The sequence below is a fragment of the Pseudonaja textilis genome, chromosome 1 (assembly GCF_049901715.1).
Source record: "Pseudonaja textilis isolate UNSWEBS1 chromosome 1, rPseTex1.2, whole genome shotgun sequence".
Lineage (NCBI taxonomy): Eukaryota > Metazoa > Chordata > Lepidosauria > Squamata > Elapidae > Pseudonaja > Pseudonaja textilis.
The window spans coordinates 267,873,252-267,893,855 of record NC_141990.1 but is presented as its reverse complement, the minus strand read 5'-3'; the positions used below and the strand labels follow the sequence as shown (position 1 = coordinate 267,893,855).

General features: G+C 35.3%; 1 protein-coding gene across 4 annotated transcripts in view; it reads right to left on the bottom strand.

Annotated features, from left to right (window-relative positions):
• The window catches only part of PCNX1 (pecanex 1), an 88,559-nt gene that overhangs the window by 55,792 nt on the left and 12,163 nt on the right, over window positions 1–20,604 (bottom strand). For 2 of the 4 annotated variants that reach the window (XM_087921732.1, XM_087921735.1), the window contains exons 2-7: window positions 19,384–19,592; window positions 14,791–14,896; window positions 14,139–14,184; window positions 12,335–12,424; window positions 9,307–10,989; window positions 2,355–2,487 (exon numbers count right to left, since the gene is read on the bottom strand). In XM_087921732.1, the coding sequence (XP_087777858.1) occupies window positions 2,355–2,487; window positions 9,307–10,989; window positions 12,335–12,424; window positions 14,139–14,184; window positions 14,791–14,896; window positions 19,384–19,592 (2,267 nt within the window). The remainder of the gene's footprint in view (window positions 1–2,354; window positions 2,488–9,306; window positions 10,990–12,334; window positions 12,425–14,138; window positions 14,185–14,790; window positions 14,897–19,383; window positions 19,593–20,604) is intronic. The other 2 variants (XM_087921733.1, XM_087921734.1) reach the window with 1 other exon arrangement.

Sequence of the window (20,604 nt, the reverse complement as noted above, 5' to 3'; positions counted from 1 at the left end):
ATGAAGTTATATGGGTTTCCTTTTTCTGGAGTTGTCTATTGCTGCAGTGTGTTTATATTCATCTGAATAATGCTTACCCAGCTCCTATTGAGGGATTTGGGATTCTTACTTCGTTAATTATTAGTGTGGGTTCTTTTTCAATAGAATTGTGTTTCTAATTTGCCATTATTTCCTCTGCTGATGACAATATCCATGCTAATGTGTTTTCTTCTTCCTTTGTGAATTTTATTCCTTTGAAGATGCTGCTGATTATTTCATGTATCTTCTCTAGTTGTTCCTTTTTTATTATGACAAAGATACCGGATCCACACTTTTGGTTGTACATGTGGGAGTGCTAGTTTTTAGATACTATATTATAGTCTCTGCTATAAAACCTGAAAGTGGTGGATTCTTTTGCTAGTTCTAGATCTACACAATATCACTATAGCACACAAACCAATTAAAGCCCCCCCAAATCTTAAGTAAACCAAAAGACCCATTAGCCTAAGACATTAGCCCAAAGACTCCAAAAACAGGAACCATCTACAACAAGGACTATAACAAGGACAGACAGGCAGAAGACTAGGAGAATGAACCAACTAGCAATCAGAATACAAGATGAAAACTTAATCTCATAATTACACTAACAGACAGAATTAATCATTTTTTCAACACCAAGTCAAATTCAACAACACTGGGAAATTCCTTGAAAGTTGGCATTCAGACAAATCAGCTATCAATAGACACATAGACACAAAATACATTTACATACCATTCAAGAAAGACAAAAAAAAGCTAAGAAGGAAAAAAATAGATCAAACATAGTCTTTGTAGCAAAAACACCAGATAAGCAGAAATTAACATCTGAAAAACAATTAAGCAGAAACCAATGCCCTAATCAAGAAACTACCAAGGAGAAAACCACACTCCTATCAGACTGGCAGGGAAGCTACTATATATAAACAGGGGCAAACTCCACATTCACTAATACTGAAGATGCTACTTAGTCAGGTAATGAAATCTCTTCAAACAAACAACCAAACTCAGAGAGCACCAAGGACACCATCATTCAACCTTGAGATACATATTATATGTAATGTCTTCCCAAAGCATTATGTATAGTTAACCCTACCCTTTCCTTAGATGCCTCTAATTTTCTGTAACTGATTAAAATTAAATTTGATAGACAAAGTGGGAAAGTACAAATAAGCAAATAAACTTACAGCCAGAAGTTGATGAAGTGTAATTTTTTTAACACTGTTGGATATGTCAGTGTTCTGTTTTGATCATGCCCAATTCCCCCTTGTTCCAATTACATAATCTACAAGTTTTGTCATGCAGTTCTCAATCTCCCCAAATTTTATGTTTATGTTGTACAAGAATAGAAAGAACAGCTGAATTTTCCTGATTCCCCCATTTCATTGCTATCCTATCACACAATGTTCCAAAGACCACTCAATTTTCAGGAATAACCTAAAGGGGATGTCCAGAAGTAACTGTTAAGTGAGGAATGCTCTGGTTATCTATTGGCATCTGATCTAACAAACTGGTTTCCAAGTTGAAAAATAGATGTATTTATAAATATCTGAAGCACCTCAAGTGATGTTTTAGAATGTGGATATTTTTCCAACACTGCACCAGTAATTTTTTTTCTCTTGACACTTGCCTTTTATGTGTATTCAGTAGCATATACAAGAGAAAATCTGTGACAACTCTGAGATATACAAATATTGAAGTTATAGCAGTGCTTCACAATCAGAACTAATACTTATTTCAGATTTTACAATAGAAAATATTTTTATGAGATCTGTACTACAATTGTTTTATTATTATTTAATTGCTTATTAAATATAATAGCTAACTGATTTTAAAGCAGAAATATGGATTTAAGATTTTTAAAATCTGATATAGGTTATATTTAAAGGTTAGATGGAGCTCGATATATTAATAATGTCTCCAAAAATATTAGACTACTTTAATATATTTTGGTTTTTCTGCATTGATTTAATCACCGTAACAGCTCATGAATTATTTAAAGTAATTTCTACATTTAATATTTGTAAAAAAATGCATTGGGAAAAAAACAGAAACTTAAATGAAAGAGCTATTTTTAAATCAGTTTGTTAGCACTCTGGCTGTCTTAGATGACTTTCAGTGGACTAATCATTTTGAAAAGATGGACAAAATAATGAACAACCTAATGTACACATGCACAATTGAAAAAGTATCACAAATGCATGCAGTAACAGCTTAAGGAGTTTGATTGGTGGGGTAAGGAGAAAAGGCAGAACAAAGCATGCCTACAACACCGTTGGAAGTTGGGAGCAGTGATCAGCTGCATGCATGTTAGATACGGTGGAACACAAATACCATACCTGAGGGGAGAGCCGATGAGCAATGAAGGAGGGGTAGGGTTACTCCCTGCATTGTGACGGCGCCGTACTGCCTGACGCCTAAATGTGCTGCGTTCACGCCGAACTGTGACTGCTTCCTCATTGGCTTGTGCTGCTGCATCAAGACAGACCAAGTCAAATTGAACCTCAGACCAATAATGTTTATACCATCCAATGCTATTCCCACAAATTGTTCTTTCTCCTGCAAATCAGTTGATCAGTTTAGTTCACTGCCAAATAAAAACTATGAGTATGTAATGGTCAACTTAACAAGTATCCAGCTAAGATTTTCTTATTTCAAACAGAGTGTTTAAGTCAATTTAAAAAATAATAATTTGATTCCACAAAATCAATAGTTGTAAACACAATAATTGTAGTTTGTTTTTGTTATGTGCCATCAAATCATTTTCAAATAATTTCTAGCAACCACACAGAATGACTTTTTTCCAGGACATTCTATCCCTAACCTGTTCTTTCAAGTTTCCCAAATATTTCAGAACTGTTTTCTAGCAACAAATTAGCAAGCATGCCTGTCCTGGAAATATATGGCATATATTTGGAATGTGTATTTCAAATAATCAATTTAAACATTGTACAGTGAATCTTAAAATATCTTCTTTGAGGATAAGAGACTTGTAGAAACCCCATGAAGATCCTTGGGGAGGAGTGAAGAATAGGAAGTTCCAGTAACTGGGTTTTAAAATGTTGTTGTTGGATGTTTCTGAAAATAGCTTTCTTGCCTTCCTTGGAACCAGAGCTATCTGACTTCTGTTATCTGATTCTGACAGATTTAGAAGAAGAGGGGAAATCACACTTTTTAGAATGTAATTATACTGAAATAGCTGTATATAATTTGGTTTTAGAATTTACCTGCCTTCTCAAACACATTTTAACAATAGCAATAGTACTTATATTCCACTTTTAACAGCATTTACAGCTGTATAAACTGAAATAAATAAAACATTACTTTTGAAACCCCTACTGAATTCTACGTTGAAAGAAGTGACATTCAGAAGCAAAGGCTACTCTCATCAGACCAATGCAATTTCTTTACTGAAGGCTATGCCCAATCATGAGAGGCGAAGAATAAAAATACAAAATTAGTTCAATTGTTACCAAGTCAAATCTTCCAATTTAGATACTACTGAGTACTACATATATCTACATTTTAGAATTCTGTTTTATTATTCTGTTTTTCTGCAACAGCTCAAGGCAATGTACACACCTTATTTTCACCACTACACCAATTTTATCCTCAAAACTAAAACAAAAATAGATTAGGCCATGAAGAATTGAACTGGGTCACCTCCAATCACAGTCCAATATTTTAATCATGATATCTTAATGGCTTTCAGTGGTGGAGAGCACAAGTCTCCAAGGGTGTTGATTAGCTTGGAGAAATGGGATCTGAGGCTTGTTCTGCTTACACTGAATTTTTAGACACTGCCTACATTCATAAAAAATGAAAAACACAGCTTGATTTAGACAGAATGGCATTCAATAGTTTGTTGAACAAGCCATTGCACCTTGGGATACATGGTTAACTATGAATTTGTCATCACTCTAAGCCATACATAAACATCTCCTACAAGCAATTAGTGTCGCTTCTTAGAAATCATGTTCCATGCTTCATAAAATAGATATGTCATCTAAAGACTTCACTTCTGACTAAGCCAAAACTATGTACTGTACGCCCAAGTTTGCAGAAGTTTAGTGTAGAACTAAACATAAGCTACCAGAAGGAATTAATTGTTTTGTGAAACAGAAGGGTTGTTTGCAGGCAATATCCCACAAATAAAAAGAGCTACTGACACTACACTTTGTATTTTGGAAAACAAAAACAACAGGAATAAAAAAAAACAGAGAACTATCGAAATTGTCCTAAATTATGCAAGTATGACAGTGGTACAGTAGTTCCAACGCCCCTCCCAATCCTAATCATCAACTACTAGACAGGAATTGCCACTAATGTTCAGCATTTACAGTTTATCTAGGCATAAGAGGCAACATCCATGTTAAAACGTTTTAAATAGAACAAATGTGAAAATGTATCCAGATAATACCTTGAGGCACACACTCATTATGCTACTATATTCTTCTCATACCTTTGGACAGAAAACATGTAATGGATAGGTTTGAATCTTCTTTTAGATAAGAGTATGTGTTCTCAAAATAGATAATCACATTTTATTGTCAAACGTGTGTGTGTGTGTGTGTGTGTACATATATATATCACTCTCACATAACAATTTTACGTCTTCTCAAAATACATGACCTAACAATTATATCATATTTAATTCCTGGTTTTTTTTTCAATTATATTCATGAATCTTAACTAAATCTTATATTTTAAAATTCAAACAGGTGAATTTTTTTTCCAGATTTAAGTAAATTGTACATGAAGGCCCTTTGTTGAATTATTTTCCAGTCTTAATATTTTTTTCAAAAGAAATAGCAATCTGATATTAATGAGAAGCTGTTGTTTTAAAATAACCATGGAGGGGGACAGATATAAAGAAGTAAAAGAGAAAATTATAAATTTTAAAAGCTGAATTCCAAGATATCAAAAAACATTACTGGCAAAGCATCTTCTCATTAAGTATTGCACAAGTAACATACAAGGTACAAAGAAAAAAAGCCTATTTAAAAAAGCAACTTTAGTTGGTTTTATTTGTTCCAATGTTGAGCATAAACTAAACTGGCACCGTATCCAGAAATCATTTTTTTCACAGCCAAGGAAAGAATGAATTTCATAATGCTACATTATTTTAAAATAGTTCTCTCTTACATTGTTTCTTATATACCTTATATTTGCTTCTCTTCTTCAGTCCATGAACACACTCATTTTGACATTTTTTCCAGCCCTTCAATTTAAATATACCAACAAGTTGACATCTACATTGCAAATAGAACCAAGAACAACATTTACAATTTGGAAAGTAATGAAGAACATGGAAGTTCCATTACAAGTGGAGCAAGTATTGGAAACAATGTAACTAAGCCTTGCAAATAAACCCAGAGTAGTTATTATATGCAAAAAATATTGCTAAAGCTGACAGGATAGTAGGAGATTTGAATTTCTACCCTAAGTACTACAGGGAAATAAAATCTGAATCTCTTTTCTTCTGAGAATACCGCTGCACATACTTCTCTTATTCAACCTCCTACAACGTTTCACATTTCTAACTCAGCTCCAGCAAGTTATAAAAGAACATAAAGTAACTCTTGTATTTTACATCTTGATCTAAATTTAAACTGCAGTAATTAATTCCTAAAGTGTGCTTGCATGAAGTATGAATGACAGATTGTTTATATAAAATAAGCCAATATAGCCATTACTTTACAGTTCTTTATAGACAGAGGACCAGTTCTTTACAGACAGAGGATAAATTACAATATTTACCCAAAAGGAAAATTATTTTGAATTTAAGATGATTGAAACTTCTCTTAGAATGACAGAAAAAAATCAGTTGACTTGGTTGCCATATTTCCAGTGAACATATATTATTTTATAGTAAAAATAAATGAGGGTGGGGCAACACAATTCTTTCTATCATATAAATATCAATGTTTGTATTATAATGAATTATTTCCAACTGTTATCATAAAAACTACACCACAAAATTCTAAACTATGCATTGGATCTTACTTATATCCCCAGGCCAGTTCTGGAACCTTTGCAGGTTTACAGGTTTATTATGAAACCTCACCATTGAGAATCCTATAACTGTTAATATTTGCAAAAATGTGCATTACAACTTTCTTCACTTCTGAAAGTAGAATTATTGACTGCACTCCACTCATAAGAAAGTTTAGTATGGTTAACCATAAATAATGAATTATTAGTCAGCTATTATGCTAGTGAATAACATCAACACTGGATGAGAAAAGCTTTCTTTCTCAGAATGTATATCAAGGGAAACTGAAGTAAACTTAATACTGTGCCAGTATTAATCATGACTATCACAATCTGATGAGTTCATGTATATCACAAATCTCATGAGAACACAGAGATTTCATCTCCCAGCTATTTCAGTTTTAAAACAACCTAGATCTGGTTAGTGTGTTTGTTAACAATAATTAGCTCAAGTTACACTTGACAAGCCTTCATTGACTCATGATGGAAAAAGCCACACAAAACAGCACAGTATTCTCCATAACTCATCCTGGCCTGTTACATTTGGATTCAATCAGCGAAAAAGTGGAAATTGGAGGAACAAATTGAAGTTGATATTTTATTAATTAGAGGAACACAGAAACAATTTAACTGGAGTAGTACTCTTAATAATTAAGATATGAGAAGAAAACAAATATATAATAAATGCAGAAAAATGCTACTTTAAGTTCAGCCTCTTTGCATTATCAATTCTGATAATTGCTAGAATAACAATTTCTTAGTTCTGAAAAGGCTTAGAAAGCACTGCATTCCAGCATGATATAATAAAATTGATCTGCAGTTGTTTCTTAAAAATGAACAGGTACATTTTATTTTATTTTATTTTATTTTTAATTATGCTAAGGACTAACAAACAAGTCTGGGACACTATTATTATGATTATCTACAAAGAAAACAATGTTAATTTTTTAAGTAATGTAAAGACTTGGGAATCACACTACAACTAATCAAACTGTTTTGCAAAGGCTGTTAATATTTCTATTTGCTATATCTCTTTATGATAAAATAAAAATGAAAAATAAGCCTTTCTGCATCACTGATTGTGATAATGCAAATTTATACTTATATTTTGTTGAATTATTATAAATATTTCATAGTGATTGCCTTCCCATTTAACTGCAAATACTTTAAAAATGAACCATCAACTATTCTGGTAAACAAAGTGGGATAAAATTCAAATATATAAGAAGTCTCTCACACACACATATATACACACACACCAATATACATATACATACAGTATATATAAACATGTTATGCTAATTAAACTCAAACAGCCAGTCAATATAAGTTATCAGAAACCCTCTCCCTTGGGATTTCTGTTAACAGCTATATTAATTAGTCAAGTTATACCAATAGAAGAGCAATTATATTGTTTATAATATATTACAGTTATAATGTATAAGCTATAGTTAGTTATAATTTATATTCACTGGCACTATTTATTCTTAAAAATATATAAGATACTAGTGAGGAAATGCTTACAAACCAGAACCATCAATTGGAAATGCTTTTCTTTCTGCCACAACTGCTTTAAGTTGTGTTTTGATCATTGGCAAATTTATATGAAAGTTCAGGTTTATACAAAACATAATTATTTTGCAAGAATTTCTAAGCTGGAAAGTGCTAGTATGCTTATGATATGTTGCTACTACAGATAGTCCTCAACTTACGACAATAATCCAGCCCAAAAGTTATGTTGCTAAGTGAAAGATTTTTTAAGTGAATTTTGCCCCATTTTACAATTTTTCTTGCCACATTTGTTAAGTGAATCACCGCAATTGTTAAATTAGTAACACAGTTGTTAAGTGAACCTGGTTTCCCCATTGACTTTGCTTGTCAGAAGGTTGCAAAAGGTGATCAGGTGATCCAGGAACACTGCAACCGTCATAAATGTGAGTCAGCTGTCAAGCATCCAAATATAAATCACATGGCCATGGGAATGCTGCAATGATCTTAAATATGAAAAATGGTCATAAGTCACTTTTTTCAGTGCCATTGTAACTTTGAATGGTCACTAAGCAAGCTGTTGTAAGTTGAGGACTACCTGAACTAATAGACTTCAACTTTGTTGATTGTTAAGTATTTTTAAAAGTGAGCTAAAGTAGAACTTGAACAGATCTACAAAGCTAACTACCCTTAATGTGCTTAAAGAATCAAATAACAGCCATTTTAGGAAAAATAAAATCTCCTTGATCTTCAGAAGCATTGGCCAATATACTGAGAGGGCAAAGAGTTGGTTTCATTGTCCTTAAGAAACAAACATGGATCTGAAATCTACTGCAAACATAATATATATTTGAAAGTGCTTTAGAAGAAATCAATATATTTAATACTTGCACTACTTCAGCATTAAAATATATATTGCAACCATGTTCCACTGGAATATTTGGTGATCATGAAAGCAATATAGGAACTGTTATATTGAAGAAACCACATACATATCAAGAGCTAACTTATGGGACTCACAAAAAGGCCAGATGGTACCACACTACAAAAGAAAAGATATCTGGTTTGTTCAATCATGACAATAGCACAAAAAGATGCAAGAGAAAAACATATTGCACATATTTAAGAGCTTTAAGTAGTAGAATGGAAGTATGTTCAACTTTACCTCATTATTACAGATGAAACATGATAAAAGTAAGTATTTTATTAGACGACAAATACAAAGCATCATATATTTGGGTATCAATATGCCTACAGATACCTCACTGGGCACCTGTCAGATTACCTATCCTGCCTGGCTTTTTAAAATAGATGTTTTTGGTACTACTAGGCTGTAATTGGCTTGCACTCATTTTCCATAATCACAGCAATTCTTAGAAAATTAATACAATTAATAGCTTTAACTAATTTTTTATTTGGAAGTGTGCTCATTAGATCAGAAAATAAATGACAACCTCAGGTAGTAGTGATTATATTCTTTGATAGCCAGGAACAACTTCACCAGTTTGTCTTTTGACAAATGGGTATTTGTGGTAAGGCCTGCCAAGACATCCATTTTGTAAAAGCGCCAATACGTTTTCAACATTCCAATGTGTCCAATTGACCTCAATAATTCTGTACAGTTTGTATTTGTTCAACCTGTTCATGTTGAGAGATCCAATATTAGCAATAGTAATGCTGCAATATTTATTATTTAATGCTAATTGAACTCAGAATAGCATTAGCATAAAATCTCAAAATGTAAAACATCCAAAATATAGATGATCACACTAATAGGCAGTGCTACATCTAAGTATTCCAGTTACTTACCAATGCTTCCCTTCTCCTGATCTTCTCTTTCAGTAAACATAGGCTGGTTTGGTAAGCTATTTCTAGAGCGCATGACTGATTCTAGCTGTGAAGCCCTTCCCAACAGAGATAGCTCATCAAGCACCTCTCCCTCTTTGGCCTCTAAGTCAGATTTAGAAGTTGTTAGTTGTTTTATTGTATCTGGCATCATTAGATTTGGATCATTCAAACAGGCTACTGCACCACTATCCAAGCTTAATACCCTGGTACGACTCTTGGCACTGTTTGTACTGTGAGTCTGTCGGGTTGAATGCTTTTTGACAATCACATCAGTGCCCAAGTGAATTTTGTAAGAATTTTCCAAGTCTGCGCCCCTCTCTTTGGCAATATATTTTGTCTTTAGGGCATTGAATTTTCCTTCAGGAGACTGGCATGAATGAGAAGTTGTGCTGGAAGAGCTATCACTGCTGAACTGGTGGGCTGACTGCATACTTGAAGTTCGGCTCAAATCACTTTGATCACTTGAGTCTTCATCATGGCAAAAACCTGCACTGTGGGGCTTGGTAGCAGACACCCCTCGGAAGGAAATATACTCTTTGTGTCGACTTGTGTCAAAACTACTCGCCCGTTTTTTCCCTGTCCTTCTCCTGCTGGATTTTTGAGCTGAAGCTGTCCGATGAATTAAGCTACATGATTTAGGACGCACATCCCCCTCCTTCTGCTTTTCCACCATTTCCTTACAAGTTCTTAAGTCAACCACGGAAGATTTCTCTTGATGTTCATCTCTTTTCACAGTAGGGTTTCCGGGAGACTGTTCTGCTTGTGTGGTTAGTTCATTAGCATGAGGATTCTTATTTGCTTCTTCTGAAGCAGAGGTACTAAGGGCCCTCTGATTGTGCATCTCCTCTGATGCATTCAGGCATTCTTCTACTTGAATGCAACTGCTGGTGTTAGTTTCAACTATAGTTCTTTCCTTGCTTGTCCTTTTGTTAGTAGCAATGTGAGAGTCCTCAGAATCAACAGCATAGTCTTTTTTCTTGCTGCTTTTTTTCTCTTCTTTAGGTGACACCTCATGGTCCGACAACATGCTTTCTATATGAGTAGAACTTGTCTGCTCACTTTTATAGCTGCTGACAGTACTGATGGTGTCACGGTCAGTCCCACTACAATAACTCTCTGTTGAGCCACTACTTCTTGTACTCAGGCTTCTCAGGCTATCCACACTTTTATCTGCTTGTAGAGATTTACTCTTGCTGCTGTTGAGCAGCATCTGCGGATTGCTACATTTTAGAATGTCATCCAGTTGAAATACACCAGAAATACATGAGTTCTCAGCTAATGATTCTTTGGATCCGGTCTGAGGCTTGCAAGCTTCTAATTCACTGACAGTATCCAGACCCCGCCTTTGTTGAGAGAGAGGAAAGTCATTTAATGATACATCTGGAAATGCAACAGCTGAACTGGAAGTCCTCGGCACACCTCGTGGTCTATGATCTTTCCTGTAGGAGTGTGAATGCAAAGGGACAAGAGAAGCCATTTCAGTGTCACATGCATTTGACACAGAAGGATCTGCATGCTGATTAGGAAGGCACACTTTATCAGTACTGTCTCTTGATAACTCCTGTGCAGTTGACAATGAGGGCTGAATGGATACAAAGGAATCAACGGAGACTAGATGAAAAGTCTTCTGATCAGCTGTCAAATCTGTTTTTTGTAAAAATGAAACAAAATTAGGAATTTTGCATATTACTCTCACTGCTATAAAGTATCTTTTATTCTAGATTTCTTTTTCAGCTAACGTGTGAATACAGAATCTGCTCTAACAAATATGACTAAAATCCACAATCCTTATCATTTTCCTAGTTATTCATCATTCAGCAAATCTATGTATGAGAATATCACAGTCTACCAAAACCCTAAACAATGATAATCAAGACAGCTATTATATGGAATTAATGCAAGGACCAAAAAGAGGTAGAATAAGTATTTTACAGTGTATAGGTAGTTCTTAGCTTACAACCATTGATTCAGTGACCATTCTAAATTGCAGCGGCTGATTGAAGGGATTTGTGACCAGTCTCCAGGTTACAGCTGTTGTAGCATCCCTGTGGTCACATGATCAAATTTTGGGTGCTTGGGGGCCTGCCTGCAATGATAACCACAAAAATATTGCAAGTCCCCCCAACCACCTATCTTTCTCCATCTATGCCCTTCCTACAGCCACAGAGTCATGATGAACGAAGATGCCCTGAGCCATAGTGCCCAGCTTGCTGGGCAGCGGTCAAAAGGGCAGAGATGGGGGTCATAGGTGTATGAGGGAAATTGAAAATGCAGTCCCTTACTTATCAAGAGCAGGAGCTGGAAAAACAACAGGAGCTTACCCCGTCATTTGGCACTCAGGTCTCGAACCTGGGCTGTCAGCTTTCCAGCTGACAAGCTCAGCATCTTTAACCACCGAGCCAACATGCTCCCATAGTTAAGTAATAAAATAATGTGAATAAAAAAATATTGTAAGCAATCAGTCTTGATAATTACAATAAGTTAACTTTTTGATGAAGTCCAGAAAACAAAAATAAGTCATTAATATTGCATGAATATTATGCTAAGTGCATTAGCTCACTTGACTGCAGATCTGGAAGCATGCAAAATATAACATATGGATATGTGTGAAAATCACTTCATCTAGTTTGCTGTAGAAAAGTCTTTTTTTTTTAAAAAAAAAGAGTGTTTAATTCTAACTCTCTGCAAGCTTCTTTCATTAAGATTCATATCACTAGCATATGAATCCACAGAGAAAAATACTTATGACACATCTAACACCCTCTGAGGTTTGCTAGAAAAAAATTAAACGACTTTAGAATAGCAAAATACTTCAGATGTAATCACCATAACTTTGGGCTTGATTATATAACAGATAAAATGATCAGTTAATACAGCAAGCTACAGTTAAATGACTATTATTTTGCAAACACAAAATTAAGACAGTTATTATTTGTTTTAGTAAAAAAGCATTCATGGATATAACATAGGTTGAACAAGACATACATACCTTGCTCTTCGCTCCCTTCTTTACAAAGACTAGAACTCTGACCAAGACTCAGACTGATATCATCAGAAGTCTTTGCAGTGTCTGTATCACCTAAGTAGTGAAAATAATGTGTTAGCTCAGAAAGCACCACCCTATATCCCTAAAAGAAAACAGAATTTAAGAAGTGTTTTTAATTCTCTACATATAGTTATAATGATCTGAATTATATCCTCTAATCTGTTAGTGCATTACATCAGCAGGGACACTGCATATTCCTGTTGTATTGATGTAGGACTGTGACAGCACAACTAAGAAAACCAAAAGATAATATGGCATCTCCACCATATTATCACATCATGGAAGACTAAGAGAGAATTTGCTAGTGTTACATCCACTATTCAAGAAACTGCAGAAATTAACAACAGGGAGGTCAGTTGCAGCCTGTGAGGCCTCATCATATACAGGGCTTACCTTACTATTTCCAGGGAACAACCCCAGAAAATCCCTATAAGAGGATAGCACAAAAACTATTCTCAAATATGATATGGTGAGGGTATAGATTGCAAATGAAATCCCAAATGGTCAGCACATCCTTAAAACAAAAAATAATAATCTTACCCTTCATATAAGAATGAAAGAGCACTGAGTAAGACCTCTAAATGCACTGTTTGAATGATACTTAATGACCTGTAATTCCTGAATCCATTCTTCCATACAAAATCACACACCGAAACATGGAGCAATCAGCAGGAACTAAGGACATGTTTAATCTAATTCCTTATATCAACAAAACAAGTTCATTCAACATTATATCCCCAAGAAGATTTGGCTCATCTTATGCATTATTTAAAGGAAACTAAATTGAAGGTCTTGGCCCCATGTGAAGTGATGAAGATAGGAAATCACCAAATGTCTTCTTGGTGGCCCCAAGCCCTGAAATCCTCCATACTTTCTCCTACGTTAAGAAATGTCCCCAAATACCTGTTTTTTATAAAAATGTTAAAACTTTATTATTTTCTAGAGCAATTGAATGCTGATGATGCATGTTAGTTCATTTTGTGGCATTAGCTGTGTTTTATTTATATGATATTACTGTAAACCACCTCAGGCTCAACTAAGTGAAATATAACACTTTATGATATCCTTGCCTAAAGAAATAAACCAAAGTAACTTTAACCAAAGACTGGAACAGATTTAGCACATCAAATAATAATAATACTTCCGGAGTGACAAAACAGGCCTGTTTTTCAACCTCCAAAGGCTGCAGAGGCTTCCCTCGAGCCTCTGGGAGGCCAAGAAAGACCTCAAACGGGCCGAAAATCAGCTGGAAGGCGCACGCATGCACAGTGCAGGTAAGTTTGGCTGGGGCTTGCATGCCCACACAAATGGCTCTGCATGCCACTTCCGCGTGCCATAGGTTCGCCATCACGGGTCTATAAATATCATTGAACTTATAGTCTATAAATATCATTGAACATAAGATAACTAGAACTGTGAAAGTTCAAACCAGTTTCTATTTGGAAATACTTTGGAAGACATTCTAAAATAATAGATTTCAATCCTGCCACATTTGTTTATCTGTTCTAAGCATGCTACTGCAACAGGAAAGCAAAGGGAAAGAATTCCTAGGATATAAATTTTAGGGTTAAAAAAATTAAAATTTAAGTGAAGATACTCCGTATTATTTTGTCAAGACTCAAGGATCAATAAGAATTTTTCTCTATCTTATATTGTGTTTTATTTTTTACCTATCAATGTAATGGAAAATCCTTTTAATATTAATGCATCTGCTGAGGTTATTGAAAGATGAGAATTAGTATGTTACCTTTAATGGTAGCTGCAGTTCCATGACGAGATAAACCTGATCCAATCTAAAATGAAAGAAATAACCTAATGAATTGCACTTAGGCGAAATTTGGATAACTGGAGTAAATACCTGAAATCCCCTTTATTAATAGAATGAGAATAGTACTTTTAAGCTTAAAAATATTATTTTGTAAACACAAAATTTTAAGCTATTGTCTACTGCAATATTGTCTGCTGCAAATTAATCATATAATTGCTCTTTCATTGTGCTATTTTTGCTCGTCTCATAAAATATATTTTGGAATTTTAAATAATGTGAATGATTAATAGCACTCATAACAACAATGCATAAATAATTGCAATTAATAATACCTACAGACATCCAAATACATGAACATACAATGATTCACAGAATCCAAATCAACCCAATGTTAAACAACTGTAGAGAATAGAAACAATAATAGCTGTTTCATTACCAGAACAAATTCAACAAATTATGTAAATAAAAAAGAAACACTTTGGAAGAATTTAACAAATGTATGATTGTGGAATTTAACAAATGTATGATATTGCAGTAACAAATGTATGATATCAAAATCCTGGAAGTTGACAAAAAGCAAAGGAAGTAACAGATCCTCAATAAACTAAAACAAATGACAACCAGTTCTTACCTGGTTGTTTAGATCTAGGCCAGCAAAAGAATTTCGGGAACTGCATCCTACTGGAGGTGTTGCTTCTCGAATAAACTCTGACATCTCAATCCCTCCGCCTGGATCACTAAAAGGTAAGAAATTTTAATGTTTAATTTTAAAGTATTATTTTGGTTATCTATGTCAAGTTACACCAAAGGATAAATTTGAAGTTTCTTCAATTGCCAGTATGAAGTTAGAAGATAAAGTAAGATCAACACTCCAGTCATTACCAAGTTGGAAGGCTACAGGAACTGGTGAAATAACCCACAGAAATATGGAAATCAACAGAAAAAGAATCAGTAAAAGTTGTAACCAGACTGGAAAATGATATAGTGGCCGACAGAGAAGAGCCTTTTCTGCTGTGGTTCACTCACTTGGCTTTCAGAAAAAGGCTTGAAAACCTGTCTCTGTCCCAATGGGAGTGTCCCACTCTGGAGATGGTTAATAGGCTAAGAAGAAGATCCCAGTTCTACACCATGTGTACTGATTCCCATCTTATTATTTTATTGTTGTTAACTTTTAATGTTCAGTGTTGAGGTATATATACATATATATCTTTTTGCTGTGTTTATGTTGTTGTAAGCCACCCAGAGTTGCTCCGGCATATAAATTTAATAAATTAAAAATATCAAAGTAGAGTTAGTTAATAGAGCATGCAAGCTATCATACAACATCTTTAATTGCTAGCAAAATAATGCTGAGAAGCATCCAATGTAGATCTACTTAGAAAAAGATATGTCAAGATGGCTTTAGAACCTGAGATATTATTGCTAATCCAGACTGAATAACTGAGAACCCAAAGAAGATACTTGCTTCATTGATTATATAGAAAAGCCTTTGATAGTTTTAATCTTGTCAAGCTGTGGAATATGCTCCCAAAAAAAAGGAATCCCAGAATATCTAATTGTTCTCATCACAACCATATATACAAGATAGGAAGCCACAGTGCAGCAGAACATGGTAAAATAAACTGCTCCAGATGGACAAAAGAGTGTGACTCTTCCCTTATTTATTCAACCTGTATGCTGAATCTTAAGAAAAGATGGATTGGAAGATGAGAATAGACACTTCTGAGGAAGAAATGGCAAACTCAAGATGTCTGTGCTAAAAACAGATAAACAAATATGGCAAAATGAAGACCCAGCAAATAGACATACTCTTCCTAATTTCTCTTGGGACAAAGAGAAGACTTCGGATCATTCACAATACTCTAGGCAGTTGCTCCACAAGAGGAAACCACAAGTCAACAATCTCTAGTGGGTTTTCCTGGACTCACAGGAACAGCAGGTGCTCTTCAAGGTCTTACCGAAGAATGTCAGAGTGTGGGCAAGTTTAATATTCCAAAGAATAGGAGCCATCAAGGAGAAGGCACTTCTTCTGGGTCCTGCCAGATGAATTTCCTTAGAGGAAGGGAAGGTCGGGTAGATGTAACAGGCAAGAGATGGTCCCTCAGATAACCTGGACTCAAGCAATGAAGGGCTTTAAAGGTGACAACCAGCACCCTAAATTGCACCCAGAAGCAAATCAACAGCCAATGCAGCTTCCAAAGGAGAGGTAACACATGCGCACACCTAGATCTGCAAAAACTATGCAAGCCACTGCATATTGAACCAACTGCAGCTTTTGGGTGCTTTTCAACCCATACAAAGTGCATTGCAATAGTCAAGATGGGAGGTAACTAGGGCATGAGTGGCTATAGGTAGGGGCTGTTGGTCCAGGAAAGGGATAACTGGTGCACAAGCTGCAGGTGTGCAGTGACCCTCCTGGCCATGACTGCCACATGCTCCTCAAGCAGGAATCATGAATCCAGGAGAATCTCCAGATTATGCATTGGGTCTGTTTGGGGCAATGCCATTTCATCCAAGACCAACAGTAGCAATTTTCCATGGACCAAAGAACCCCAAGCCCAGAGTCTTTCCAGAGTTCAGTTTCAGACCATAGTTTCCCATCCAGCTCCTAACAGTCACCAAGCAGTGTGAGTATCATCAGCATATTGATGATATATCAGTCCAGTGGGACTGATGATCTCACCCAGAGACTTCAAAGTATTGCTTATGACCTTTAAAGCCCTTAAAATTTTGTCATTATTTTTGCAATCACATCATCCTGCTGGCTCATTATCAGTAGTATTCAACTACAACTCCAAAGTCTTTTTCTCAAGTACTGTACTGCATTATAGCCAAGCCAGGCAACCTCCATGCTATATTGCTGCATTTGATTTTTGCTTCTCAGATGTACAACTTTGCTATTTTCTATATTCAAATTTATTCCATTACTTTCAGTTCGTTTCTCTAACCTATCAAGATTGCTGTTGGTTATTAGCTATCCCACACAGTTTTTATCAACTGTACTAATGAATACATAAGAACAGAAGACTGAACCATATGGCTCCCTGTTTGATACTTTTCTCTTGTTGATGATGAATTCCTTGATGATAGGAATTTTTTGAGCCAACTATGTACCCACTTAACTGTCATACCATAGAATCCTCTAATCAAAATCTCATGGGTATTTTAAAGCAGCCTCTGAGTAGGCATTAATGTTTCTAGGGCTACTATCTCCCTCTGTATCCTCCGCAGGAGATCAGTTGCTGGGACTGAGAGGAATAAAAAAGTAAACAGTTTCTCACACACTCACTACAGGCATTTTTTGTGGCAAAAGTCTATACGTACCTGAAAAATGAAGGCACCTGTTTGAAAATCTTGGATTTTCAAGTGCTACTCCATAGACTCTGGCCTATACAATGTATCCAGAGTGAATATATTCTTATGAATATAAGCATAATACAACCCACAATAACATATAATGATTTTAACTCAATAATCAAGGACAATTCTGTGTATTATTTTCTACTATTTTCAACAATTGGAATAGGGAATATATAACTGAATAGATAGTGAACAAGAACTCTGAAGAACACAAGCCAGCATAGCAAGTTTAAAGGCTAACCCAATCTTCTATAACTCGGTTGTTTACAAAATGCACAATAAACTTCTTTAGTAGTCCAGGGAAAATCAGTGATTAATTGGAGGCGGGAACCCACACAGGCCCATCACCCACTTTAAATCAAGACCTGGGGACAGAGCCAATTTTTAAGAGCTTATTGAAATGTAAGGAGAGCCATACAAATATTTTACAATTCTTTTGTTCTGTTCTATTTTCAGTTTGTACAAATTGGAATTTATTTATTCATTTTAATTTATAGCCACACTCTTGCCAAAGTGAATCTAGGTAGCAAACAAAATATTCATCAATATAAGTAAACCAAGTAAATTAGACCAAGTAAAATTAGACCAAGTAAAATAAACCAAGTAAATAAGATTGATTAATAAATAAGAAACAGTGGCCAAGAATAATGGCCAAGAATAAAACACTGAAATAAAATAATGAATCAAGTCTCACAAACTGCCAATCCCCACACATAAGCCAACAAGTCTTAAATGCTTTCTGGAATGCCAGCAGGGTATGGGGTCAAGCTAATTTCAAGTGGTAAGGTGTTCCAAAGAAAAGACAATATAAAATTACATATAAAGGTACTGCTCCCCCCCCCAAAGACTTTTTTTAATCGACTGAACCCAAAGCATGTACCTACAAGCAGATCTAATAGAGCAGGTAGAAACAATCACTGAGAAGTGGTCCTTCAAATATCCCGGCCTCATGCCATAAAGAGCTTTTTAGGTAGCAACCAGCACTTCGTTTACTGAAAGCTAATACAAGTCATAGAACAAAGATGTAACATGTGCAAAATGAAAAATGCTCATAATTGCCTACATTGCCACATTCTTCAACGATTATTGTTTATTGGTGCTCTTTAGGGGCAGCCTTATGTAGAATACATTGCATAAGTCCTTAAGTGAGCTGACAAAGCACAAATGATCATGCTTTGTGCTCTGGAGGATAACTAAAAGCAAGGAACAATTGCTATAAGCACTGAATAATGAAGAGACACAGTATGTAAATAAGGGTGTCGGTTTCTCCCTCACCCAACTTGTCTATCTTCTTGAATCATGGGAATAAGGAAAGTTGTTGTTGGGGATATAATGTCCTACAGGCAGGAAATTAAAATGAGGATGAAACTTTTCATGCAAATTTGTTTCAAGGGAAAGTTTGAATCTCTGTTTAGGCTGAACTTGGACCAATCTGCTTATCTTTTGTACAGAATGACTTTCAAATAAAGCCAGTAGATGGATAATCTGCAGTTATAAGTATAGTGGCAGGTAGGCCATAATATGAAAAAACATGTTTCCTACAAGGAATGAATCATTAATTAGGTCCACTGCTTAAGGCATCAGACTAGAAACCAGGAGATTGTGAGTTATACTCCTGCTTTAGGCATGAAAGCCAGCTAAGTGCCTTTGGGCCAGTCACTCTTTCTTAACCCAACTCGCTCACTAGGTTGTTGTGAGGAAAATAGGAGGAGGAAGGAACATTAGTTATGTTTACTGTCTTGAATTATTTGTAAAAATAATAAAGGCAGGATAAAAAATACAACTTTAAAATCATCTCAGAATATACATAATTATGAGAATATAAACAGTGACCCAAAATGGTCTCACACTGAAGATATCTTACCTGGGTCCATTACTGTCCCTTCTCTTGGTAGAAGAGTTATTCTGCTCTGCTTTTGCACTTCTGTCCATATGCTCACTGGCATTTCTCTCCACAATCTCACCTTCATCAAGTGCTCTGTGAAGACGGTAGTTTATCATCTTCAGAACAATGAAGAGAGTGGCTATCACTGGGCAGTAAATTGCTACTATCACCATAGAAGAAGGAAGAGCCTTTTGAAAAAGAAAAGGAATTAGATATAAGGAGGAAATTGGGAAAATTATTTTCATACATTTAGTTATATACACTTTGAATCTGATTATTCACAACTTGTCATGTACAACATATTCAGGCAGTAATTAAAATACAGTTAACAATATAAATATACATTATACATGAAAGAAGCGTTAGTTTTCAACCTATGTTTTGAACTTACGTTTTCTCTGGAAAAGAGTATTAATTGATAAAGACTCCTTTTAAAAATGATTCTGAGATGGAAAATGAAAGGAAAAGGGACAACATTAATATGTGACTTCAGTTACTCTTATGCAGCCTGGACAAATGCAGCCATCAAGTCACACAGAAAATGTAGTGATAACCAAACAGATGAAATGTAGTGATCGTCTAAGAGTCTGTATCATGCTGGTTATGGAACTGATCAGAAATGAGATGACCCTAGATCCTAATACTAAATCAACATAATCTTTGTTATTAGTGAATAGAAACAGAGCACAATGCCATCAAATTTAATTTAAATAGAGAACTATTAAGAAAGGTCAACATATTCATGCCTATCCTCAAACAGGACATTCTCAAACATGAGAGAGTGATTTAAAACATAACTGAAAGGGAAAATTGAGAAAGTGAAAGCTTTGCAACATGCTTTAAGATACTGAAAACCACAATTCAGCTACAGCATAAGCAGCAAGGAAGTAAAGGGACCGCAACGTCCAAAGCACTAGCTAGCTATAAGAAATAACAATGCAGTTTTTATGATAGATATCTCCCAAACTGATCTTCAACACATCTGAAGGGCTTAACATCCACCAAACGCATGTACGATGTATACGTGCTTCTATCCAGTCTGTACCAATTTTGGCTGGTGGGATCCAGAAAGCTTCTTCTGGCACAGCCCCTGCCTTTTAGAAGGAGGTGAGCTCTGTCACATCTCTATTAGCCTCAAACTAGGAAAAGCCTTAAAACTTGGCTATGCTGGTTGGCTTGAAGTTCTGACATAGAAGTTGC